This window comes from Asterias amurensis, chromosome 13 (assembly GCF_032118995.1).
Source record: "Asterias amurensis chromosome 13, ASM3211899v1".
Classification (NCBI taxonomy): Eukaryota; Metazoa; Echinodermata; class Asteroidea; order Forcipulatida; family Asteriidae; genus Asterias; species Asterias amurensis.
This window is the reverse complement of record NC_092660.1, coordinates 12,416,405-12,444,228: the sequence shown is the minus strand read 5'-3', so window position 1 is coordinate 12,444,228 and position 27,824 is coordinate 12,416,405. Positions and strand designations below refer to the sequence as shown.

General features: G+C 38.5%; 1 protein-coding gene across 1 annotated transcript in view; it reads left to right on the top strand.

The window, feature by feature from the left end:
* The window catches only part of LOC139945726 (uncharacterized), an 87,060-nt gene extending 59,542 nt beyond the window's left edge, over nt 1–27,518 (top strand). The window contains exon 2 of the mRNA XM_071943100.1: nt 27,315–27,518. Within this exon, the coding sequence (XP_071799201.1) occupies nt 27,315–27,518 (204 nt within the window). The remainder of the gene's footprint in view (nt 1–27,314) is intronic.
* Nucleotides 27,519–27,824: the final 306 nt, after the last annotated feature.

Below are 27,824 nucleotides of genomic sequence, written 5' to 3'. Positions count from 1 at the left end.
TTTTCTCAAAAACTACGTTGCTTCAGTGGGAGCCGAAGGGAACTACTTGACTTCAGTGGAGTAGAGTGTTCATTGCATTTAATGGACATGGTAAAGCCGTCGGGGTAGATATGTGTATCCATTGCAGGTCTATGATTCCTGCCTGTGTACGGATAGATGGTCTCCCACGATACTCCTCGAAACAAGACTGTGGCTTTCTACAGCAACCGAATGGTACCTCTAAATTCACCTTCACTGTGTATGGGTTGTTATAGCCAAATGTATATTCAAATGACAGGCATTGATGCAGAGTGTATTATAAGCGCGCCAAAAACCGGTAGATAATACCGTTGCATGTTGTTTGCGCAACCGACGGCTAAAGCCACACTGAGCGAGTTATCAATTTGCAGTCGTCAATTTTGGATTGGATTGTGTGACAGTGACAGTGACACTGATATGTGAATCTTGATATAGCTCGATCCTTTGATAACATTTCGCTTTATCAACGTCTCTCCGGTGGAGAGGTATTCGAGCACGTTTTTTAAATTATACCATCAACTAACTGCACGGTGGGGCCTGTGGGTGTCTTCTTTGAACACATGTTCTCCATAGCAGGAACCGACCAGCGTAAGTATCCTCATCGTGTGATTTGTCATTTTAGATTTGTACTGTAATTGCCACCTCTTTGTTTTTGTAGTCATAATGTAGAAGTTGATTGGTTGAACGTATGTGCAGGGAGAGTGCTCGTTCACAGGTAGCTTATAGGTATTTTAGCATTTATAATTGCTGTTGTGGTTCTACATTCTATAATCGTCCATTTGCAGTAATTTTGCAATAGTGATAATTGCTGGGACGCAGCTGTTTTAATTCCGGCTGCACAAACGTAGCATGGAAGGTGTGAACGAAATGTCATTGAATTCGAAGATGATATTTAATTCATGAACATAAGAGCAGTTAGAATTTGTATGTGGCTTTTTCTGTTTTGTGGTTCAGTTCGGTTCGTTTGGTGTCACGCTGGTTTGCCACTGGAAATCCTATTAACTTTAGTTGATGACGTCAAAGATTACGTCATGCATGGCCAGTTTTATCGCCAGTATCACATGCTAGTAAGATAAGGTGTTGATAACTCTCATGATTATAATAGTACTGGTATTTTATTCTCATAAAACATGCACTATCACAGTTCATGTCAATCGGTATTGGATATCAAGTAGACAGTGAACGTCCGTACAAAACATAGTTGCTAAAGCAAAATAAATGCTTTGATATTACAGGACAATTAGTAGGCATACAGGATTTGTATTTATCGAATTAACAGGTTGATTATAGTTTAAACCTGAAATCATACTGGTCATCAATTTGTAGTACCGATCCTCCAGAGAAACATGCCTTTAAATTAGTAAGTCATAATACACTCATAGATAGGAAACAGCGTTTTAAGATCCGCATAAAACAGTACCTTTGTTCATTTTGATTGCCCCTAACTTAAATAACCGGATGCGAAAAAAAAACAGCCGGAGATTTTCGTTAATAAGAAGGTAAACGTTTTGAAATTACTAAAAATAAATATTTACTTAAAACTGACTTGGTAACAAGCATTGGAGAGCTGTTGATAGTATAAACCATTGTGGGGAACAACTCCCTCTGAAGTAACGTAGTTTTTGAAAAAGAGGTAATTTCTCACTAAAATAATAAAAGACTTCTAGCTAGAAGTCTTTGATTCCTATCTGAAAGCACACAAATTCGTCTAACAAGGGTGTTTTTTCTTTCATAATTTTCTCGCAACTTCAATGACCGATTGAGCCCAAATTTTCACAGGCTTGTTATTTTATGTTTATGATGGGATACACCAAGTGAGAAGACTGGTCTTTGACAATTTTGAAACGTGTACCTTCCCTTTCTCTTTATGACGAATCAAAAGAATCCGATGAATTGCTAGGTTATTGGTGGTTCAAAGGAACTAGATGATTGTAAATAAAATTCAGTACCCCACAAGACACCATGTTTTGCATCAGTGTTTACCAAGCGACGAGTGTTTCGTGAGTTAACCGCTCGACCGATCCCCATACGTTGCAAGATGTGTGTTTTCTCTGTCAAATGGCCTGACGCACTGACCTGAAACTTCCACGGTTCAGCGAGTTGATGTTTATATTGATTCACATTATAACGAAGATGGTCAAAGACAGACAAATCTCCCTCGCTGTTCACCTTCAACTATCTAATAGAATCACCTTGCAGTTCACAATGCGTAAACAATCACAAGATGTCTTGTTTAACAAGTTTAGGCAAGACATCGTGCAAGTATATCGCGAGTATTCAAACATTAGTAATTTCTTTTGGAACCTCAGGCCCCTACGTGCAATACTATATAACCGTGAATGCAACCAAGTCACTCGCGTTAACGTCCGAACTACTCGAGTCTTGCGAAAAGGTCTTCTAAACATACTTCAAAATGAAGCTACCAGAAAAAAAACTGGGTTTAACTTGAATATTATTCTATGTTTAATTTACACAATATCGCTCTTGGATAAGACGAACATGTGGTCTGTGACGTCATGTGGTCTGGGACGTGTGGCGGTCTGTAATAATGGCGCCATCCACTGGACACTTAAATAATTATTACCGCCATGTTGGTCCTGTATGCACCATAAAAGTCATATAGAAGTTGTTGCGATACTAAATACTTTGGTTGCCTGCGTTTATTTTCTTTACTTTTTGTATATATATAATTTATTCTGTTTTGGGGGGAATACAACGATAAACGTCTATTCAGCGTATTATAGATAAAACAAATTATAGGGAATAATGTAATAATCATCAATCAACAGCAGTAATTAGTTTCAATCTAATTAATTCTAATATACCGGTACCAATCCTCAACACAGAAACAAACATGTGCATCCGAAATAGGGTCAATGTGGCGCAAGTAGTATTTGAAGCACACACAGTGACTGTTGCTTGTTTCGATTGCCAGCCACTGTTACATGATTGTGCACAAAAACCTAACAACACCATGACCGATTTCCTTTTTTGTTTTTTTCATTGTGACAACATTTTGATGAATTTTCGCAGCTTGTTTGAATGGTGTATTATTTGAAGACTAATACAAACAATGATGTACCTTTTCCTGTTATGGCTTATGGTGTACACAACACAATCGGTCGATTAAAACCATAACATAACACACATAAACTTACCATTGACATTACAGAGATGGCTGAATACTTATATTGCACTGTAATGGACTCTGTGCCCATGGCAAAAATAAACATACAAGTGCACTTCGTATAACAGAAGCACAACAGACGGCATTTTTACACGATCACGTGGTTTTTTGGCCGGTTCGGAGCCGTATACTGGGAAAGTTGCGACAACTTGCGATTAGAGGCCATTTCGTGTCCCCAAAACGCAAGGGCGAACACAGGGTGCCAGACTAGTATGCCTATTGCGCTACATTTGGAGACAAAATGGCGTCCCGCTCCCACATTCAAATTATGAGAGACGAGATAAACACTTGTACACATTTAAACAAGAGCGATTCGAATTATTCATTTCTGGTCACTTTGAAAGGGCAACATTTTCCCCAAATTTGTCTTTATTCTGTTTTCCCTGTCATTTAATCGTTGGCGATTGCTGGACGTTATTTCAACCGGGTGAAATGTTAAATACCGCGGGAGTCTATTGGGAAAGCAAGTTTTAAAATATTCATAGAACAGCTCAACCAAAATGACTCAATCAGGTAAAAACTGTAACGCGACCTACAAAAGGTATCCCGTACCACGCAATCCACCTGCGAGGCTGGACGAGTCCTCCTTTTCCCCTGTATGTTTTGCCACTCTATGTGCATAATCAGCCAAATCCACGGCCTCTTTCCAAATGCCATTTGAATTGCATGAAGTGTTTGATGCAATGTCGAGTTGTCTCCGGGGAGCGTGCCCGCTGTCCCATTCGATAAGATGACGTTGCCCTTGAGCTCCTCTCCTCACCTCCAACCCGGTATCAGCGTTAAGGATCTAGCTGGCTCGATTCATACGGGATAAGGCGAGCAAAGTAAGCAAGCAGGCTCATATAGTGGACACTGTCATAACACATTGTCCCCTTTAAGGCATTTTCCATGCTCTGTGCAGTTTTTGCGAGTACATTAGTTTGGTCAAAGACCAAATTTAACAATAATGAAGAAGTCCAGGTAAAAAATGTGCAACATTATGCATGGTACACTAACTGGTATACCAAACTAAGATATCACATAACTTGAGTATGTTTGCTAAAATGCTGCACAATGTCATGGTTACTTCGTATTTCTGTTAGTTTGTGGAAACAAATCCAGTGATTTAGCCGTATCCATTTAGAGGTAGTAATGTAACATCATAGACTACAGGTGCAGTCCGTGCGCACCGTGCTCGATAATGAAGCATAGCGCTCGATTTCATTTGCAGCGAGAGCTGGCCTCGGACCCCTTCGAGATTTCGCGTGAAAATGCGAGCGTTCCGACACTGCTCCTTTAAACCGATGGGAAGTACATTTCCGTCGGAGTTAGACCAACAGGGTGGGGTAAGTAGCCTTCTCGACAATCTAACGTAGATTTAGAACTCAATTTGTACCGAATTTAACCCCTCTAAGACATTTATATTTTCAACTGAAGTGTACTTAAGTTTTCACACTTTTCGAAGAATAGCCTCACATTTTTGGTGAACTTGACTGTTTCGAGCATAATGGAGACAAATGAGGTCGATATTATGGTAGACGAAGGGTTTCCGGTCCTATTGATGGTACATTCACTTCTGCACGTTCAACCGTTGTCGTGTTTTCGGCCTCGTAATTTCACGAGAAATCACAAATTTCTCCGTTGTTGCGGCACTCATTGTTGCGTGACGTCACAGTAAACACGATTTTCTGGGGCTGCTGTTTAGTTGTTTTGTCTTTCGTCGTCGTCGTCGTGGCATGTATTTATAAAACATTTTTTTAAATATCAGAAAGTAGTACTAGTAGGGACCTGGTTTAACTTTAAACATTGTTATAATTATACCATGGAGGAAGAAATAGACCCTCCATGCTCGTACTACACAGTGAGTCAGTGACAGTTCTAGGCTATTTTGGACATGATATTTACAATACACAAGTTTTTGTCTTCAACTTGCACTTTGTTTTATTGCATTAATATATTTGTTTCTTTAGTCATGTTAGTTGTCATCTTATTATACAAAGTTAAATTTTTAATAACCGGATGTGTTTATACCGCAAACCTTATATTAGCGTGCTACGGAGTACAGTGCCCCCAGTTTAGGTCCATATACAATGAGAATTTAGCCTGGTTATTTCTGTCAACCTTTTTTTAAATAACTATATGATGGGATCTAAACAATGTAAAATTAAAATCTTATGATACTTTTTTTCCCTCCAAACCTCAGGCCTACCCTTGATGATCTACCGTTGTTTCTAGCTTTTGGATAATTCCGTCACAAAGTACTTGTCGGAGAACGTGAAGTTGAACATTGACTGGTTTCTTCCTGATGTTGTAACCCAGCCAGATTTCTACGGGGTGTTGTAATTATGACTGTTCGGGAATGCCGTGCTCAGAGATGTAGTTGGTATCGCTAGGCTTCCGAGATGAAAGGTGAAAGGACACTTCGTACCTTTGCCTCTTCGCACCCTAGATGCTTCGTACCTTTGCAAGGTACGAAGTGACTATGGGACTCTTCGTACCTTGGACACTTCGTACCTTTGACACTTCGTACCTTCTTACAAGATACTTTAGTACCTCGTACTAAATGAAAGGTTTTGCTGGGTTTTTTTTTTTTTCTCAAGCTAACAGACCCCGAATTGAGTTGAAACTTTTGCATGCTTGTGAATTTATATTTCTGAATATTTTTTTAATTTAAAGTTTAAAGTCTTAAGCCTGGTTCATACTTACTGCGAATGTGAATTCGATATGGATTTTACTTGAATTTTACATCACAACTCTGTTTTCGTTGCGATATTTGCACAATGCAATATTCGCACAATTCAACCTCTGCAAGTTATTTGTGAACTTTTGATATCAACATTGGTATCGCATTCACATTCGCAGGAAGTGTGAACCTTCATTTCAGATCAGAGACAGAAATAATAGTTCAAATGTGAACTTAACGATCAGTAAGCTTTTCAACGAAAAGATCTTTGCCAATAGTATTGTACAATAACTTTAAGATAAAGAGTAAGCATTGTTCAATCATTGCTTTACAGGGTTCTCATCAAGATAAATTACATTATTTTAATCAATATTTATTGGCAGACAAAAATAGTACTTAATGTTGTATTGCAAGTTGCTTGTGATGTTTATAGATAATAGGGAAAATAAGAAACTAGTTGAATTAGAAAGTATAATTTCCACTTTATATGTTTACAGATCTCCTAATACCTGGGTGTTCCTGTAACAACTTTTTTGTAATTTTTCTTCTAGCTGACCTAGCATTAAACAATTATTTAAATAATTAAGACTCTGTAAAGGAAAATGTGGATAATTGCATGAGACATTCCTGCAGCTGAAAGAATCAAATAAATAAATTAATAAATGAAATAAGAAAAGAATGTTGCAGTGTTTAATAAAAAAATATGTTGTTAACAAATTGACCAATCCTCACAGAATAAAAGCATGAAAATGGGCAAGTAATGGTGGACCCTTGAAATGCAATAGTGTTTCTTTCATCAAGGTATAAACCACGGCGAATATCTAATACTATTTTCTGTGGAATAAAATATTAAAAAGCTTCAAAAAATAATTTTAATGGATTTAGCCATTGTACAGCAGACCTTCTTTAAACGAATCCCTTTTAGACAAATGCACAATCCTTTGAAAAGCCTGGTACCTCAATGTTTACCCAACACCGCATTAATCAGTGTAACGTTTGAAGTAGGGAACCAGACATGACTGAAGTGTACGGAAACGCTAGGCAAATGACTAGCGTTTCCTTACACAGCAGCTGATTGGTTACACTAGTTACATAGGACATTGAGCATGGTCCATGTTTTGACCAATCACGTGTGGGCTCTCATTTTACAAGCGAGACATGGCGGATTTCTCGATTCTGAACGGTCACGCTGACGAAGACGGATTCTTTTGGTGAACTTGACTGTTTCGAGCTACCTTGGAAATAACGAATACAGCGAAAGACTACATCAATAGTTTACCTAACAGTCCATCTGTAAAATTCTTCTGCACAATTTGGTTAAATATTAAAAAGATGACGTTTTTGAAGACCATTATTTCTGCACAAAGAGGGTAATGTTTTTTGTCTCATATTTCTTATTTTTGGATACATAAAACTATGAAATAATTTTTGTAGGTACAAGAAAACATTATTACTCCGTTTTATGAAAGTTTTTGTCTGTTAGAGTATTTAATACTCCCGAATTGGATTTTTTAAAATGCGTCCTCCGAGCTCATTATATATTCATAGCCGCGACGGTCATGAATATCTAACAAATGAAATGAAGGGGTTTTCTGACCCTTGCGCACTGACTGGGTGGCTTCGAGCGATGTTTGAATTTTATAGCCACTGGGGTCAGTTAGTAACCGTATGAAGCCAGCTTTATATTCTTACTATTAATGAAGTCAAAGCATAATGCAGTGTTTAAGAGTACACCCTTTTTCCCATATAGACCTTTATCACGATCGTGCACGAATGTCCAAACATCTTTTGGTTTCTTTTTATTCAAACCTATCTAATCCCCAAAATGAGCATAGAAGGCAACACCCTGAACCCCGGTGATCAGTTTTCGTTTCCGTGATTGTTCGTTTCACTGAAGGTACACGAAGCGCTCTCCTTGAGTCCCGACCTGTTAGGGGGTAATGTCTGGGTAAGTTTAAACCGAAATGTTGTTCAGAATTTCACAGAAATGGGTCAAACTGAGTCCAAATCCTAGTTGAAATCCAATTTCCGGGACTGTTGTTTAGCTGTGCATTTACAGCTTCACACAGTTTCCAGCCTTTAGAAAGGTTGATAGAATGACGTCACAAAGGCACGCATAAAGTCTCCTAATGGTAGGCAGTTGCATAACGCGCGTAATGCAAGGTTCTCCACATCAGTCGAAGAGGCACTTGTCGAATACTCACCACCGCCTATCGATAAGATCACTTCATATCATTGGACGAAATTGTCAGGAAATTGAAAACAACAATTAACACAGTACAATCGATGTTATTCCACTCTGAACCTTTCTTTCACACAAAGGAATTTTTGTTTTCCACAATCAATTTCAATGAAAGCTGTTAATTACAAAATGCATTAACCCGACTGAAACCTCTTCAGATATATTAGACGTCGTATTCAAAACTCAATTGAAATCACCCACGTCCATATTTAAAATATCCAAAAAATAACTTGAGGCAAAACGGACGGACGCAGCCTTTGTAGTTTGCAGGTTTCCAGTCCGTCAAGTGCCATGTTGGAATTAAACCATCATGACAGCTTTCCAAAATCAAAATGTCACTAATGCATTTTTCCTTTATCATCATGCAGTCATCTACTTTTGTCATCAAGAAACGTATAGAAATAAAGCATCTCTGACTTTAACATCAGCAGGCAGACATTCTATTTGTTTTTGCACGTCTCTGACCTGTTTTGCCAACCGTAACCTTTTCTGTTCTCATTCCCCTGGGAACGGGGTCTTTTGGGGGTTCCGTTCAGCCGGCTTTCAACAACCGGGGGGTTGCTGCTTCATTTTACGGCGAGCTCAGCCAGCCAAATGCCAGTGCTTCCCGGACTCAATCCCGCTTCTTTTTACATATTTTTGTTTTATATATAATTTACAGCAATCATTTTCCCCGTTCGAAATAGATTGGGTGGAAAAGGGCATGGAATAATATTTACCCTTTTTCCCCCATTGGATGTGGTATGGTGTTTCGAGAACGCCTTTTCTGATCGTGACAAGATTTTATAATAATACGCGCATCTCGTCTAATCACAATCTTTAATGCAAGTGCCGTACCGTGCCGTGTTTCCACTGTTTTATGAATTCATATGAAGTCTCTCACAGTATTTCTTATTTATATAATTGTTTATATTATCCGAACTGCTGTTGTCATCGCGACAGAGGCGCTTATTTTTGCCAAAAATATCACGGATGGTTTGTGGTGAAGAACCTTGTCTAAAAATAACCTTATTACACCATCACAACGAATTGGGAAGGTAAAATAGTGACACGAATAATTTCGTGAATTAACATTGCTTGCAAAGTGTTTTTGTAACTGTCCGGTCATGTCATGCGGCTTTGTTTTATATTGTATTGAATGGCGAAATCCTACATTTAAAGGTTTATTAAAACATTCAAACTTACATGTGAAAGTTTCATTGAAGTGGACTAGTAGTAGCGTTCTCGAGATAATTATAGCAAAACAATCTGGGCAGTTGTTGTCCACGCATGCAGGAAGAACAATTCGAACGGAAAGCACAATCTGTTTTATTCAAATTCTTGTGAAACCCTTTCTGTAAAACCACAGTTCTTGGACGGGAATTGTTTCTCAAAATGTTATAACCACTACCAGCAACTACAGTGCATCTTACCTAGTCAGTTTTGGTTGTATTCTTTGCGTAATCGAATGTACTTTGCAATTAAATTAAAATACTTCCTACGGAGTTGGTCCAAACCTCGTAAGATGGTGTGTAGAATTTACATTGATAATCTCATACCCTGTCTGCAGCGTTTTCTTTAAAAAAAATGCGGCAATACTGCCTTGAGGGGAGACTAGTCCACTGCCTCTACCTGAGCTGAGTGTTCATTATATGCCTATTGACTTGCTTGAAGAGAGACTAACCTGTCCGCTCGCGTCTGACAACTCATCACTTCAAATTACTTGAGGACTGCAGACTCAACAATACGGCCGCCCTTTGCTTGAGGGGAGGCTAATTATGACGCTCGACGCAGGGCAAACCGCATGCCCCTGGTTTGCAGGTGAGGTAGACTAGCACGAATGTCGTACGTCTAACCTGAGGACAGGTTATTTCGCTCATATAACTTATACCCTTGACTCTCCACTTCCTTGAGGGGAGACTAGAATTGTACGTGACGTGTAGCAGAGCAGGGTGTCTGTGCGTTGGCAAAAATTGAACGATTATATATTAGGCTCTTTTCGAAACCGCAGCTTGGGCTGTGCCTCCGGCTCCGACTGCCTTTTGGAAGAAGCTCTTTAAAAAGTACACGTTTTTAAAATTATCTCAGTAAGAACCGAAGCTGAGGCATGCAAAAGCTGATATTTCAAAAAGAGCCCAAAAGAATGATGTTTTTTGAGATATGTTTAGTAAAAAGAGACTAAGAAAATGGTGTAAATATACGGCACACATCAATTCAGAGAGCAATGGCCCAACCAATTGCATAGAGCTGCGCCGAATGCATAGAGCTGTTGCGCTTACTCGCAAGAAGATGCTATATTAAGCATAACAACATAATGTTTACCAGAATATAGAGGTTACCAGCCAAGCTATACCATTTCACAATTTGTGACTGTATCCTGATCATTTCTACAAAGCAGACAACATTGCTAAGCAATATATAGTGTTTAAGCAGCTCTTTGAAATTTGTGCGGAGATATTAGCCCGATTCACCCGACATCAATAATATAAAGTCGCGTTGTGTAGTGCCGACTTTAGGGCATGCAAAGTATCTTTTGCCATATTTGTGCAAAGGTGTCGATTGAAGGGGGCCAGGGGACATGTCCCCCTCACTTTTTAGACAAGCGGGGACAGCATATCAGATGTCCACCTCTCACTTGTTGATTGACTGTTCATTAGAAAAATGCAACAGAGTATAAAATTACACACCATTTTCCAAATGACGGCTGTGGACTGCAAAATAAACGAGCATTTGAAGTACAGCAAGGGGTAAGTGCAGTTCATGAATTGGAGGTTGGGGGGGGGGTATGTCCTTTGTATATGTTTATTCACTTAGGGAGTAAGACAGTAACAAGGCCCGCGTTATTCATGTGTTATGTGGTACTTACCTGACATGGCTCAAGCTGATACAACTTGATTGTTTCCATATAAGAGACTATTTCATCATAATTGTAAAAAAATAAAAGCCTTGTAACTTAGCGACGAATGTACAAATTTGCTTTCTCTTATTAAAATCAATTGAAAAAAAAAAAAAATCGAATTATCAATTTCGCTGTGGATTCATGTGATTTGTTACTTACCTGGCGGTAAACCCATGGTTTCAGTGTATAACCGGGGTCATATAGGCGCACTTGCGAGGGTTGCTGGTGAGGTATAGCAATTAACGGGGCAGTCAGGCAACTCATGAGCGACGTTGAACCGCGGTGCTTCTATGGAGTTCACGGTCTGCCCACCGATCAAGAATATGTCTTGGTGGTTGCTTTAAAGGGGAATTATACCCCTTTTTTAACCGTTCGGTTATTTTAATTGTATATAGATATATATGGGGGGGGGGGGTCTGTCAATAAAATGTACTTGTGAACATTTTATTTTCAGAAGGCGGTATAGCAATTTTGAGATATTGCCGAAAAATCCGGAGCGATTATGTCCAGGCAGGAGGAATCAATCCATTGTAATACACAGTCTGAGAAACGTATCTGACAGTAACGTTTCTCAGATGCAAATATTGGGGGCTAAAACCTTATTGCTTTCCTTCATAATCACACTACTTAAAAGTGAAACAACTCTCAAAAAACTTAATACTATATCAAAAGCTGCTGTACTTCTAACGCAAGTATTAGTTTGTATTGTCATTAATATTTTAGAGTGATTATTACCAAACGTATAATTTTACATTCCCTTTAAGTTCGGATTCATAAATCCGTGGTCATTCCGACGAGCATAATCCAATATTGAGAGACTTAAGCCGTCTTGGCCTTGAAGGGTCTCGTCCTTGGGCAATAAGAAATTTAATTCAAATCCCATAGGAGGTGGAATGAATAAGTATTGTTTGTCTCTTTATTGTCGGTGCACCTGTAACGGAATGTATACACAATTAAATGATATCATCAAAGAATATCAAGGGAAGTTCATTCATGCAGTCATCCAAAGGCCTAATTATAGAAGGACTATACCGTATTTCGAATTTTTAATGAGATTCCCCCCCCCCTAAAACTTGTAGGGGAAAAAGTGAGACTTATATAGATGTAGGCCTTAATAGTTGCATAACAAATTGTATTTTGGTTTAAAGGCGATATTATGTAGCCTTAGCGCTGCAAGCTCACGCAGCTCTGTGTTTCGTACGGATCGTACGATAGTACCGTCTGTGGACATTCCGTTGTTGTGTACAATTTTAAAAGATGTTCCATTGAATTTACAACAAACCCAATACTTAAGACAAACAAATTAAAAAGGAAGTCAACTGAAGCTGGCGCAGTCGCAGAAGTAAACTAACCAGGTGATGTTTGGTAAAAATGGCGTTGTTTATGTTAAAGGCAGTGGACACTATTGGTAATTACTCAAAATAATTATTAGCGTAAAACCTTTCTTGGTGACGAGTAATGGGGAGAGGTTGATGGTATAAAACATTGTGAGAAATGGCTCCCTCTGAAGTGACGTAGTTTTCGAGAAAGAAGTTATTTTCAATGAATTTGATTTCGAGACCTCAAGTTTAGAATTTGAGGTCTCGAAATCAACCATATAAAAGCACACAACTTCGTGCGACAAGGGTGTTTGTTTACTTCATTCATATCTCGCAACTTCGACGACCATTTGAGCTCAAATTTTCACAGATTTGTTATTTTATTCATATGTTTAGATACACCAAGTGAGAAGACTGGTCTTTGACAATTACCAATAGTGTCCACTGTCTTTAATGCTTACATAGAGATAAAGTGAGGAAGCAGCAACTTTTCTGTTTTTCAGATTGATACAGACCTTCATTGTGGCGCAGCCATCTTGTTTTTCTACCATTTAAACCAACAGAACCAAACCGAGGTTTTGAATTTCAAAACGTTGAACAGTGCAACAACTGGAACAAAACGAAGACTATGCGCCTATAGACAGTTGTGTATTAAAAAATTAAAAATAGTTTAAATTAAATTACTACAAGGAGCAGAAATGTAATTTACTCTTTAGAAATTAATATAAACATTGAAGGCTTATCAGTACTGCAAATAACATTTTGTAGTTGTCTAATTGTATTAGCCCAATTATCTTTGGTATGGCCGCTAGGCTTGTTTATTTGAAATTAGAAAACTCAGGGCCTTTATATTGACTCCGCAATTATAATTTCCACAATGCTGTACGCCATAATGCTGTAACAGCATCAATGATTGATACCTAAGCGACCATTTGCATGTATTTAATTATGTTATGTGAAGTACAGTAGTGTTTTTTTAGTACAATTGACAAAGCACAGGAAGCAATATAGAAATCGTGAACCGTGGACATATAGAGTAGGTTAACATTGGACCATGGTCTTTTGGAAACTAAGGCTTTGACTGCAGCTCCTACTTGAAGCTTCGTATTGGAAGCTCACATTTTTCAAAAACAAAACCATGAAGCCTATAGCCTAAGATCGTGGTTTCAAAACGGGTATAGGTACACGCGTTTTGTCCCAGAATCAAATCACGCATGCATTATTGTCTAACACACCATCTCAGTGAGTCGGATTGTTTAACCTAACATAAGTCATAAAAGGTGCTAAGAATGTTGCAAAGTTATGAATATCATTTGTTTGTTTGAAACAAAGCCCGAGATGTCATGGTGTTTGTGATTTTATAACGTGTGATATTAACTCAAACAAATGGAACATACAAGTACAAACATTGTCATGAGGTGTTTTATAATCTCCGGAAATCTCCAAAGATACATTGATGCCAATCATGTTAACCTTTTCCTTCTCGTATTATTATATAGACTCATCATAAAAGATAACAAAATACATCTTGTTGATATTCCAACCACAAGAGTTTCTGCACCCTAAGGTGTTTCAAGTTTACCATTGATTAACAACACAAATAAACAGTCTTACACCGTTGAATTAAGATAGTCCCTTTATATTATCTGCCTGGCTCAGCCAAGACACGATGACTGCTTTTCCTCCTATAAATATCATTATTTCTTTGGAAAAAAAACCATGATACGTCAATAGCTTGGCCTCTTGGGAAGTCGAGGCAATCCTTTTCACCCGGGGTAAGAATTGTTGTGTGGTTGGTTGATACAGTCGAGGCAGGGGATAAAATCCTACGGCATATAGTCTTTTCTGATTCAGCTGCACCCTATACTGATGCCGTTTGTATACAGTGTATTCGGTTATCTTCAAACTCAGACAAATTGTGTACGTATAGTATCAACTGTTTTTGGCATGGAGCATAAGGAAGTAATTGCTACATTGCTCAATTTACCGAAGGCAGACCTGTATGCTTTGTTTTTAAAAGGGCAAGGGCACCACGGCATTTTCTCCTTGGTAAAGGGCACCTTATGTGGAAAGTGTAAATTTCTACTGGATCATTTTAAGGGCACCGAGGCAATGACCGTTGGGGGGGGGGGGGGGGGGCGTTGAGGTTCACCTTCGTTGCCTCCGTATCCAACCATTTGTATTTAAGGTTGCAACTAAATTGCTATTCTATTCTATTTTATTATAATATTATGAATTCCATCCATCATGGAACAGTACAACTGTCTTTTGTAACATTTTATTTTGTATAGGTGCTCAATTTTATACCACGGACCAAGATTGACTTAAGAAACAAACGAATGTGAAATGAAGCCCTTTAAATATTGTATTTGACACAATCAATGATGCCATTTTAAAGGTAATGGACACTATTGGTAATTACTCAAAAACATTGTTAGCATAACAACTTACGTGGCAACAAGCAATGTAGAGCTGTTAATATAGTATAAAACAATTTCTCACTCCAAAAAAAAAAGACTTCAGCTACACAAAGTAACGCAACAAGGGTGTTTCTCTTTCATTCTTCTCTTGCAAATTCGATGACCAATATTGAGCCCAAATGTTCAAAGTTTTGAAGTATATGCATGCATGTGTTGTACTTCACCAAGTGAGAATCTGGTTTTTGATTACCAAAGGTGTCAAGTGCCTTTAATGTCGGCCTTTTTTCCCAAACGCAGCTCGGCCCATGGTATCCTCAAATCAGTGCCAATGCTGCTCTTTGCTGCTCTATGGGGTTGTCCTTGCGGCAGTGTTATCCAAAGTAATCATGCATACGATCACACTGCTTCATTCACCTCATCGACAGAATTTTTATCATAATTTTTTTTTTTCGGATCATGCTCGAGTTCACGGCTCTATCTTTTCAGCGAACCGGGTTCTGTGATCATGATAATGTACATAAAAACTTCCTTTGCACTTCGTTTAGGTACCTGCATTTGTGCCATGGTCCGTATATAAATACAGGTGCCGTAGATATAACGCGCCAGTATCAAAAAGCTTTTAAAGGCATTGAACACATTTGGTTGTCGCAAACCAGTATTCTCACTTTGTCTATCCCAGCATAAGCATAAAATAACAAACCTGTGGAAATTTGGGCTCAATTGGTCATCAAAGTTACAAGAGAATAATGAAAGAAGAAAAAAAACCATTACCCTTGTTGCGAAAATGTGTGTGTGCTTTCAAATGCAAAATAAAAGGCTTCAGCTGAAGTTTTTTTATATCATTTGATCGAGAAATTACCCCTTTCTCAATAACTATGTAACTTCAGAGGGGGGCCGTTTCTCACAATGTGTTATACCATCAACAGCTCTTCGTTGCTCGTTACCAAGTAAGCTCAAATTTATTTAGTATAGGTTTTCTCGGTCAAATTCGGTAAATGAGCAGCCAATTTCATTTTCATGCGTTCGAATTAAAGCTGTTTTGACTCTCTAGTTGTTTCTGCGTTTCAAATTCAGAATTCGGCCATTCAATTTCGTTTTGAGTCGAGTCAAATTCCTTTAACACTCTGTTCAATTTAGCGTATCGACATACTTTTTCGTGACACACACGACTCAAGAAGCGTCTGCGAATTTGAATGCTGCTTTGATGAATTGTTAAATTGAATGATCATTATTTGTTAAATCGAATGACGCAGCATTACATTTGACTAATCATAAAACGAAATCGAACTACCCTTTGGAGTAGCATTCGATTTCGCGCGAAATAGAATAGCTTGGTGGTTAAATTGGCTGCTCATTTGCCGAAATTGACCGAGAAAACCTATAATTACCAATAGTAGTGTCTTATGCCTTTAAAATAAATGACATCTGCAGGAATATCCAAGGTAATATCCTCTTTTGCATCAAAGGACGTGGATTGCACTTTTTTACTTTCAAAAGTGCATTCCGTTTGAAACTGCTGCCTGTCAGCTGCCTATGTCTCCACACACACACACACGGGGTCCTTTTTCCCTTTTAGATAACATTAACTCCTCAATAATGCATCACTTGGCAATATCATATAATAAGCTTGTTAATCGGGATTAACATCCGTCGAAATCCTTCTCATATATTTTTTTTTTTCTCTTCATTTTTCTATTCTTCATACCAGAGGGGTTGTGACGCAAACTAAACCAAAGCAACGCATTTTGGGTTTGGGAATTTATGCGAGGTTTTTATATAGGCCTGTTCAGCGCAGACAGAGAAGGAAACTTTTCCCGGGGCGGTATACGAACGAGCATGGCAGACACCGGGCTGGGATGCGATTTAGTGAACCGGGGAAAACAAATTAAACCAACATTCTACGAGGCAAGAAGAATTTCTCTGGTAAATGATGTTCTGCTGCTTGTATTTGACCCCTTTTTCCCCCTTGAAGATGAGAGTTCATTGTTTAACTTGTCCAGCAAAGTATATGATTGTTAGCTTTGAAAGTGTAAGAACATTTCAAAAGTGCCATTTACCGTCCTGGTATAGGCCTATGCTGTGCCTTAGAAGTTGTATTTCAATAATCACAATACATTCATAATTTAGAGTTCACAAATAATATGTGTTTAAAGCAAAATCGTAACCGTTGATTGTTCGATCGCCCCCAGCAGAGACACTTTTTGAACATCATATTAATAGTATTTTTTGCTTAAGCCCTAGAAAGAACCTATCATTTTTCTTTTCTTTTTTCTTTTGAGTTGTCAACCTCCGATTCTTTTCAGAACCATTACTACATGATTTACACATGCTCCCGCAAACCTCACCTATACTGCAAAGTTTCAAATCCTACTTCAAATATCTCGTTTATTAATAATAAAATTCGTAACCAATCATATACATTTCTAGCAATAGAATTATATATTTTAGAAATAATTTTCGCAACAATACTTTTAAATGGTTCCAAACGCGTACAACCTGAAAATAAGGTCATGAAAGAACACCTAAAACTGCTGAATCAAAATACTTTTTATTATTAAAATGAATTTTCGCAACAATACTTTTAATGGGTTTCAAACACGTATTGAAAGAACACCTACACCGCAATTTTTTTATACGACTCCATTGCCCTTGTACGCGTGCTTGCTTCTGTATTCTTAACGACCTAAAATGATATCGAATCTATATGACGAGTTGTAAATAAATAATTGTTGTGGCGGTATGAATTACATACGGGAAGCTGTAGCGCATGGCTTTGTTCGCACTTTGCCTGCCTTGAAGATTGATGCTTAAAGACACTGGACACTATTGGTAATTGCCAAAGACCAGTCTTTTCACTTGGTGTATCTCAACGTATACAAACAAAATAATAGACCTGTGAAAATTTGAGCTCAATCGGTCGTCGAAGTTGCGAGATAATAATGAAAGAAAAAATACCCTTGTCACACCAAGTTGTGTGCTTTCGGATGCTTGATTTCGAGACCTCGCATTCAAAATCAAATTCGTGGAAAATTACTTTTACTACGTTACTTCAGAGGGAGCCGTTTCTCACAATGTTTTATACTATCAACAGCTCACCATTACTCGTCACCAAGTAAGGTTTTATGCTAATAATTATTTTGAGTAATTACCACTAGTGTCCACTGCCTTTAATCTCAAGCAATAAAAAGCTCATCCGGTTTACCGTGGATATGCATGTAAAGGTACATTGGTTCACTATACCAATGATGCTATGGATTTAAAGACACTGGACACTATTGGTAGTTACTCAAAATAATTGTTAGCATAAAAACTTCCTTGGTAATGACCAATGGAGAGCTGTTGATAGTCTAAATTATTGTGAGAAACGGCTCCCTCTGAAGTAACGTAGTTTTTGAGAAAGAGGCCCGAATTCTTTTTTAGTCATCTGAAAGCACACAATTGTCCAACAAATGGTGTTTTCTTTCACTACTTTTTTTTGCAACTTGATGATAAATTGAGCAGATTTGTTCACAGATTTGTTATGTTGGGCTACACCAAGTAAGAAGACTGGTCTTTGACAATTACCAAAGGTGTCCAGTGCCTTCAAGACACTTTACTTCACTACTATGAAGATGCTATAGATTTAACATTTGCATTTCTGAAGATGTGAAACAATGTTCTCCAACTGGCATTAAAGGGTATATGTACTTTTTCCTAACAAAAAAGCACAATGTCCACAGATTTACATTAAACTTACACAGTTTGAAGATTATGATAGTAGAAAGCTTCCCTTGAAATTTTACTTACTGACTGTAGTTTTTGAGAAATGAGTAAAAGTAGTAATTTTCGTCTCAGTTTTAGCATGTAAAAACGTATTAACCAGTTATGCTATGGTTTTGGTATAATATCATAACTGGTTAAGGGGATTTTACATGCTAAAATAATGAGACCAAAATTATTTTGTGACTTGTTTTACTCATTTCTCAAAAACTACACAACCTTAGGTAGTAATATTTGAAGGGAAGCTTTCCACTATCATTATCTTCAAACCCTGTAAGTTTAATGTAAATCTGTGGACATTTTGAAAAAGTACCCGAATCCTTTAAATCATTGCAAATACATAGTTTAGTATTTCCCAATAGAATTTAAAAGCAGCTCAGTAATTGTCAGTTCGATTGACATTATGGAATTTGGAGGATAAATAATTCAAATATTTCGAATGATTAGAAGACATCTTCATTGTATTAAAGAGAAAGGTTGCCTGCTGTGCTTCATTGATGGTAAGGCTAGACCCAAAGTCTGTCGGCGGTCTCACTTGCTGAATTGAAATGTCCGGTACTTGCCACGTTCTTAAAGACAAAGATTGATTAAGCAATTAATTATTTAGAGACTAGAATGTGTCAGCAAAAAATATGAAACAGCTGACAACTACACAAATGGCCTTTTCCAAGCGTCGACTTTTCCGGCTCTGGGCTCCGCTTGATGTTGAAGCACCGTGCGAAATGTACCGTACTCCAAAATAGTGACGGCGGAAACCAAGCCGGGGCCTGGGTTTACAGTCCTAGTTTGGAAAAGGCCATTGTGTGTTCAGCCCCAATTTTTGTTAAATGATAAGTGTATAGGCTAATTCCAATTGCAGTGAATGGCTGGGCTTGTGACATTTGACCCAGGTATGCACAGTGTTGACGATAGTCGATCATACAAATACAATTTAGTACATTATGATTATTTTGTGCAAGGTAATCCAATTGATTTTTTTCAATACAGATTAAACAATAATTTGGAATATATAAAAAAATATTAAGGAAACTTAGATCCCACCATAAAATGCACAAAAAGTAATCTGTGGTCTGAAACAGATCAATACTAGTTCTAAACTGGAATGGTTTAAATGATTTTCAAATACCAGGTATTTGGTGATAGATCAAATCGTTACTATAGCAAGGCCATTAGTGGGTGAAGAAGAATTAGTTTGCTTTCAGTTATTAGCAAGAGCCATCCTTATACTCTTTCTTCTTTGTAGTATAGATTATTATTGATGGAACACAAATATCGCTCATCAAGGTTTTTCAGCGACATGGCTTTAGCCTTCATTCTTGGGTTGTGGAGGTCGTAAGATTATGAGAACGTTCCATGTGCTCATTTTCTCGATCGATGCCTTTATGTGGTGGAGAGACTGTGAGTTTAATTAGATCCTGATGCTCGTACACTATACTATACCCCATGGTTGTTTCACTTTGTGGTCGGGTTCCCTATGTACACCCATACTGTTTTAGGCGTTACTTACTTTGTGGGTTCAAATTATTTTTGCTCATGGTTTGGGCGGGTTATGGGCGATACCAAAGCTTATGTTTGTGAATGTGCAAATTGACACTCCGTCAAGTAAGGATCCATGGACTAGTACTATTTTTTCAGATGGGATTTGGTCAACAATGGTATTACTTTAGTTAATTTAGTGGTGAAAACAACATCCTTGTCATTTGATTGGTGGAACACGCGTCACGTCCATTATTTTGTCATACAACTGCCACGATGCTCCACAGTTTAATATTGTAGTCCAATATACCCAATTCACCTATGACGCCATCATCACCTTCTAGGTTGCGCCATTTTGGGAGGTTTTAATGTCCAAGTGTGTTATCACCATTGTGTGAATTGTAGGCGATGCGGCGCATCACGCCGACCCCAATGTGCGGCACAGTCGCTGCGTGTGACGTAACACAAAATACTAGTATTGGAGTCCTATATAACGATCATGCATTCTTGCAGAATATAAATCTTCACTTTTCCACTTCACTCGGATTCGCCTCGTGAAATGGAATAGTCAAAATGTCACCTCGTAAATATTATTTGGATGCTACAACGCATTCAAATTTGTTTAATGTTATGATATTATATCATGTACTATTATTTGATGATGGTAGTAGATAGCGTCAGAATTACTGTGTGTTGGGGAGGGGGGGGGGGTAAATGCGAGCAATTTTTCAAATATTAAACAGCGTACGGTCTTACCAGATAATTATACAGAAACCAATAAAACCTGTAGGAAATGAGCTGCAATAACAGGGCGAGTTGGTCGTTCACGACCATACATTATTATTACAGTAGCAATTATAGTGTAGTCGTGCCTTGCATACGTGCAATGAATCATATACATGCTCAATGAGAGTAACGGGTATGGATTTTGTAGGGACATCGGCAATGTCCTTCTCCTGTCGCCATTTTGGGTTGTATCGCTCGAACCAATGTCACCCCGCAAACGAGGCTGTATGGGAGGAATGAAGAGCTGAGTTATGTTGAGTTTTAAGATTTAAAGACGAACGGGTATAGAACTACCTTTGATTTTTGGAACCCTCGATTTAATGCTGTATAAATGTAGATAATATACAATGAACCTTTGAACATTTCATCTCAAAAGGTGATAGTTCTTTTGAGATACCATGTAGACATAGGGCTACTATTTTATTTATTTTTTATTTTTTTGATGATCACAATAATTACCCTGGAACAATAACTAGGTTCATAATGATCCACTCAGCACTTTAAATGACTCCATTTCCTCTAGAATGAAAGCATTGAAGTTGATATTTTTATGTAAACAAGGGTTTCATTATTAACTCTACCGTGAAGGAGCGAAGGACATGAGACTTGTTAAAATCGCGTGGTGAGGCCGCATTCTCCGGCTATGCAGTGTTTGCTATCGGTTTATTATTCTGTATGAGATATGCGCCAAAGTGTCATTGGAGGTGTTATAACGCCAGGCGGTTTGGCACAGGTGGAAATATTTCATTTCATAGAGGTGTATCGGTGTGGTCAAAGAACAGTTAGTTGACCGTGCACAAGGTGTACACATGTCATCTTCAACCAAGAGGCAGAGGCACTCACCATTGTGGTTTTTGCTGACATTTAGAATCTGGATGAGTTGACTTGGGTTTAAGTTTTTTGTCTGATGTATACGCATGCTACTGATAAAATGCAAAAGGCTTTGTGTGTTTGCCAAATCTTGCCCTACCAAAGAAGCCACCAAAGTGACTCCGGGAGCGGAAATTATGCTGTAGAATGAACTTAGAATGAACACGTCTTGAACTGTCTTGAGTCAGAGGTGTAGGCCTGCAGCAACCATGCACAAACAAAGTAAGAACTTCAACGTGACTGTCGTGAAATTTGGTTGCCTAAAGTTAGCACTTAATCGCCCGTATTTATAAACTTGAATGACAAGGGAAACAACCAGCATCAAACTAATACAGTCTTCATTGACGTCATATAACTCCATCATGGCCAATTCAAAATGTTGATTTTACGGTGAAATGCAAGACTTTAAATGTTATGGAAGACGGCCACAGTCGTGAAGAGCATAACTACTGCGCTAGGGTGGTGAACTGAAGTGACGTCATCTACGTAAACAGACTGTCACACGGCGTATCTGGAGATTCAAAGAATGGCGAAAAAGTGAGCACAACTTTGCTAGTTCGCAACGATGCAACGAGTTCACGAAGGAGGGAATTTTCCGGCTCCATCAGAAGATCATGCTTTTGTGGTGGGCTAACTTCTATTTCCGTACTTATTCATTTTTGATAAAAGATCTACATTTACCTTTTTAGGCGTTAAAGACAGTGGACACTATTGGTAATTGCCAAAGACTAGCCTTCACAGTTGGTGTATCTCAACATATGCATAAAATAACAAATCTGTGAAAATTTGAGCTCAATCGGCCATCGAAATTGCGAGATAATAAAAGGAAAAAACACCCATCACACGAAGTTGTGTGCGTTTAGATGGTTGATTTCGAGACCTCAAGTTCTGAATCTGAGGTCTCGAAATCAAATTCGTGGAAAATTACTTCTTTCTCGAAAACTATGGCACTTCAGAGGGAGCCATTTCTCACAATGTTTGATACTATCAACAGCTCTCCGTTACTTGTTACCAAGTAAGGTTTTATGCTAATAATTATTTTGAGTAATTACCAATAGTGTCCACTGCCTTTAATGAGTATGGTGGTCAGGTTGACGCTTATTTTGAGGTGTAGCACGTACAGATAGACGTCTATCCCATACCTTTTTACACTCAAACTCCAAAATGGCGGACCAAGACAAACTGCATTTGACGTGCATTTTGTCACAGTGTAAAGGGTCATTAAAGGCAGTGGACACTAAATAATTATTAGCATAAAAGTCTACTTGGTAGAGGTTGTATAAAACATTGTGAGAAACGGCTCCCTCTGAAATGGAGCAGTTTTCGAGAAAGAAGCAACTTTCCACGAGTTAAACCTCGGATTTAGAAATAATTTGAGGTCTCGAAATTAAGCATCTGAAAGCACACAACTTCGTGTGACAAGATGTTTTTTCTTTCATTATTATCTCGCAACTTCGACGACCAATTGGGCTCAAAATTTCACAGGTTGGTTATTTTATGCATATGTTGAGATACACCAAGTGAGACAATAACTGTTTGTTATTCTGTCCCCAACCGTATCCATAGCTGGAACTGTTGTGGTAGTTTGACAACTCGACGTTTCGTGCAGTATGCTCTGACCGTCTTCAGAGAAGAATGAAGACAATTCTGAAGACGACGAGGGTGTCTAATCGAAACGTCGAGTTTTAGAAAACACTACCAAAAAAAGGTTTATATGAAAATGGTTTCACCTCAACAAACCCTACTTGATAAAAATTACAACGCAACTCCGCACTAATGTCAGATTTTGAGCTTCGGTTTTCCAAAGGACGGGTTCGGAAGTTCGCATTCCACTATCGTGTCAGTGTATGAGGCAAGTCAGAGTGCCGTACCGGCCTGCTCATTATGCCACTAGCCGGAATCGAAACCAACCGCTCAGCGTTCCTCGCAATTATTATTTTGAATCGGTGGGGGAAGGCCTATACCTCCTCCCTCCAATATTTAGTTCTCATCCCCTGTTACGATTATGCTTTCTCGTTCTTTGACATCTAAGTGATTATTTTGGACTTTCTAACTAAATTTTAAGGGTAGGCCTAGGCTACTTTTTAAACAGCATTAACATTTTTGTTTCACTGGCCTTCAGAAAATAAAAATAAAACTTTCCGAAGGTACACTTAAACAAATATTAAGTTAAACACTGACTTGGTATTTAACGAGCATTTGAGATCTGTTGATAGTTTAAAACATTGTGAGAAACGGCTCCCTCTGAAGTAGCATAGATTTTTAGAAAGAGGTAATTTATCACTAAAATAATAAAAGACTTTTAGCCAGAAGTCTTTCATTCGTATCTGAAGGCACACAACAAAATTCGTCCAACAAGTGTGTTTTTTTCTTTCTTCATTTTCTCGCAACTTCGATGACCATTGAGCTCAAATTTTCACAGGCTTGTTATTGTATGCTTATGTTGGGATACATTTAGTGAGAAGACTGGTCTTTGACAATTACCAAACGTGTTCAGTGTCTTAAAAGCAGGCCAAATAATGGTTACAAATTGTGATAGAGTAAACAAGCATTTTTCAAGTTAACCTGTTCTATACTGAGCCCTTGGTGGCGCTGTTGGTTTTGAACCACACCACGACAACTTTTTGTAGCATGCGCAGACGACAATTATTATCTCAAGAAAAAATTCTCCCGCGCGGTGCTCTTTTAAAGTTTTACAACACCGAACTGACAAATGATGAAGCCGTCTGAATTGTTACAAGAACTGACAAGTATCTCTATTCACACTACATCTCAAGGCCGTTCCTCACAATCACTGAAGATGTCGGAGCTGAAAAGCTAAACGCCCATGGGCAGAGTAGCCGCATCGACCAGGGTAATTTGCAGTTTGCTCTTTTGTTAAACCCCATTGACTGTAACTGTCGTACAGGGGGGTCTTTACAATGTGTTTGGTCAACCGCAGGATGGGGATGTCTTGGGCTAGGGAAATCGGGTTGTATTATTCTTGTTTAGGAAGATGGATTAAGAAGAAGATGACCGCCTGTGGTCATTGCACTCATCTTTGAAAAGGACGGCCTTACAATCTGTGAAAATGTTTACACAAGCTGTGGGGATGTGGGTCATTGAGCCATTTGCTGCATGGACGGTCTGACGTCAAGGTTTTTAGTTTTGTCCATCTTGCCTACTTGCCAACATCATCGCCATCTTCCTAATGTGCAGAAACCTCGTCTGGAGTATACATGGCCAGCACTCTACCTAACACTGGGTAGAATACTTTCTGACAGATTTGGTTTGTGACCAGCCACTGTCTCACTGCATATTTTGTTTGTGATTCTGACTAAACATTTGACTGGAAAGTAAGTTTTAAAATGTGGTCTAAGCCTTTTTCAAATTGAATGTTTTTAAAATGCAAAATGATGACTATTTATAATACTATAGGCCTGTGCTCTTGTTTTCTGTAAAGTGAAACTACACAAATTTGTAGTTATGTGTGCTAATAATTTAAATGTTGCCTTTACCCTTGGGTCAGCAATTTTTATAAGTTGGCTTTTTTAAAAACCTTTTTTTTGTTTTTTTGTAATTTTAGTTGATGAGTAAACAAAATTCAATCACAAATGACACATCAAAATTTGTTTCTATTGAAGTACACCTTAGAGTCTAGACTGTAGACAGTGTGCTGTGTCAGCGACAGTTTAGTGCAGAGAGCTTGAGGGTTCTGGTGGTTAGGTCAATGGAGTGTGGGTTTGTGTGCAGTTGTGAGTGTGACAGTTGTGTCGTTGAGAAAGCCACTTTAGTTTATACTATAATTAATTCACAGTGCGATTTATACATCCTCATTCATTTCGGCCGCGTTGGATATGGGACACAGAAGTGCTATATTTTTCCATATTTCCTTGAGCGCGCGTGTGATAATGTATTTATCTTCAAGCAAACTTGGCGCGTGACATAGAACACACAAGACGCAGGTAGTGATATTAGCCGTGCAATATAGGTTTTTATCAACGCTCCGTTCTGCGAATCTGATTGGAGGATTAGCGTGTACTTGAAGATAAAGTGTATTATGTCTTATGTCTTATGTCTTATGCAGCTGATTTCTCATCAGAGAATTTCCTGGAGGCGTGTCCCCTCCATACAAATTTTTCCGGATGCCGAGTTTTGCCTAGGTGATACATCAGTGTTGAATCTTCCATTCATTATCTCCTGCCTCGGCAGGTGGGTGATGAATAGGTTCAAAATGGCCACCCTATCATACCTTAACCCTGTACTTTTTTCAGGAGGTTAAAAACCCCATGCTTAAAATTTATTCCTTTTGGTCATCTGGTAGTATAGAGTTGAAAAATAAAAACATCAGGGCTTGAATTTGGGAGAAAATTCCACAAGACCAGAGGGCTTGTAGCTCAAAATGTTAACTGGACCAGAATTTTTTGTATATGACCAGAATCAAAATAAGAAAAAACAATTCCCAACAGTCCAAACAAAATGTATTTATGCACTACAGACATCTGTAAGAGGAGAAGATTTATCTCAACTAAAGGCCCAGTTACACAGGCCTCGATAACGAGAATGAAAACGAGAACGTTTACAATGCATGTCATCGATTGGTCAAAGTCATTTGTTGCTGTTCAAGACACAGTACATGTATTGATATTCAATTGAAAAACACAAGGCCGCCCGACTTGTCCAATCCAGGTTGACTGGCCTATCACTAAAACCTCAGGCCAGGGCCCAATTTCATAGTGCTGCTCAGCGTGCGATTGTTTGCTTACTGTGTTATTTCTATTTCATAGCGCTGCTAACCAAAAGCACACAAAAAGGCATGCTAACTTTACGGTGCTTACCACACGAAAAGAAATGGCTTCACAATGCAAATCCACGGAAAACACGCAATATGGCCGCCCAATTTTTCTGCTAACCTGTGAAATATGCTTGCACCTAGGCACATTTTTCTGCTACAGTAGGCCGAAGCAGCGCTATGAAGTTGGGCCCTGCAGTCCAGTGTAAAGTTCGAGCTCTGAACATTGAATGTGGATATTGTATGAGGTACATCAAAATTGTTTAGAATTAAAAACAGGTGTATATTGAGACCTGCAAGTTTCCATAATCAGTGTCACCGTGCTTAAACAGATCACATTAGAAAACACAGTCGTTGACTATTGTCCCATACATAGTTAAGTGGTGCCTTGTCAATGAATTAGTTATAATGTGATGTTGAAAAGCCACAGTAACCGTTTGTGTGACAGCTGGTGTAAACATTCCCCAGTCATTTGTGATCTTCTGTGGTAAGATGTTCACTCTATAACAACTCTTTGCTTGATAGTCACAGCTTGTGTATGTGATAATTTCCTACTTTTTGTACTTTGAACCTTCCTTACTCACAAAAAGCATGGCGTGTTTGTTAAAGATGGTTAAAAACACTGTACTGTTGACATTTTACATTGAAGCTAACATCCACTTGTGAAGTTTTCCTGTATTGGAACTGCTTCTAGCTACCGGGCAATCATGGTGGACTAATTGTAAAGACATCTGCTCTAGATTGGCAAAGGTTGTGGGTTCAAATCCTACCTCAGTCTAATATGCCTACTGATTTTTTTGAGCATACAGTGCTTTCACACATTGGTGTAAGGGTAAAACCCAGTAATATTCTTAATCCCTGATGGAAATTTAACATCTATTCAACCTTTTTAATTGGTTTGCCTTTTTTCTCATTTTGTTGATCAGGACTCGCGTAGCAGTGGCGGGGGCGCCATTTTCTACCCCATCACGGTCGGTGGAAGTTCAGACAGCCCTCGACAGGTTCGAAGACATCCCTATTCAGAGATGCTCAAGCCCAGCTCACTTAGTCTCAAGATCGGGCCGCGGATTGAGGTCACTGACTCCACCGAATCGCTGGACAGAGAAGTGGAGAATCTCAACCTCAGGTGAGGCTACATTTTATCCTTAAAGGCATTGGACACTAATTGGTAATTACTAAAAAATAAAAGCATAAAACCTATCATGGTAATGAGTAATGGAGAGCTGATGATAGTATAAAACAGTGTGAGAAACAGCTCCCTCTGAAGTAACGTAGTTTTTGAGAAAGAAAACTCACTAAAATACTTCAATTTTATTTCAAGATCTCAGAATTTGATTTTGAGGTCTTGAAATCAAGCCTCTCAAAGCACACAACTTGTGCAACAAGGGCATTTTTCTTTCATTATTCTCTCTTAACTTTTAGGGCCAATCGAGCTC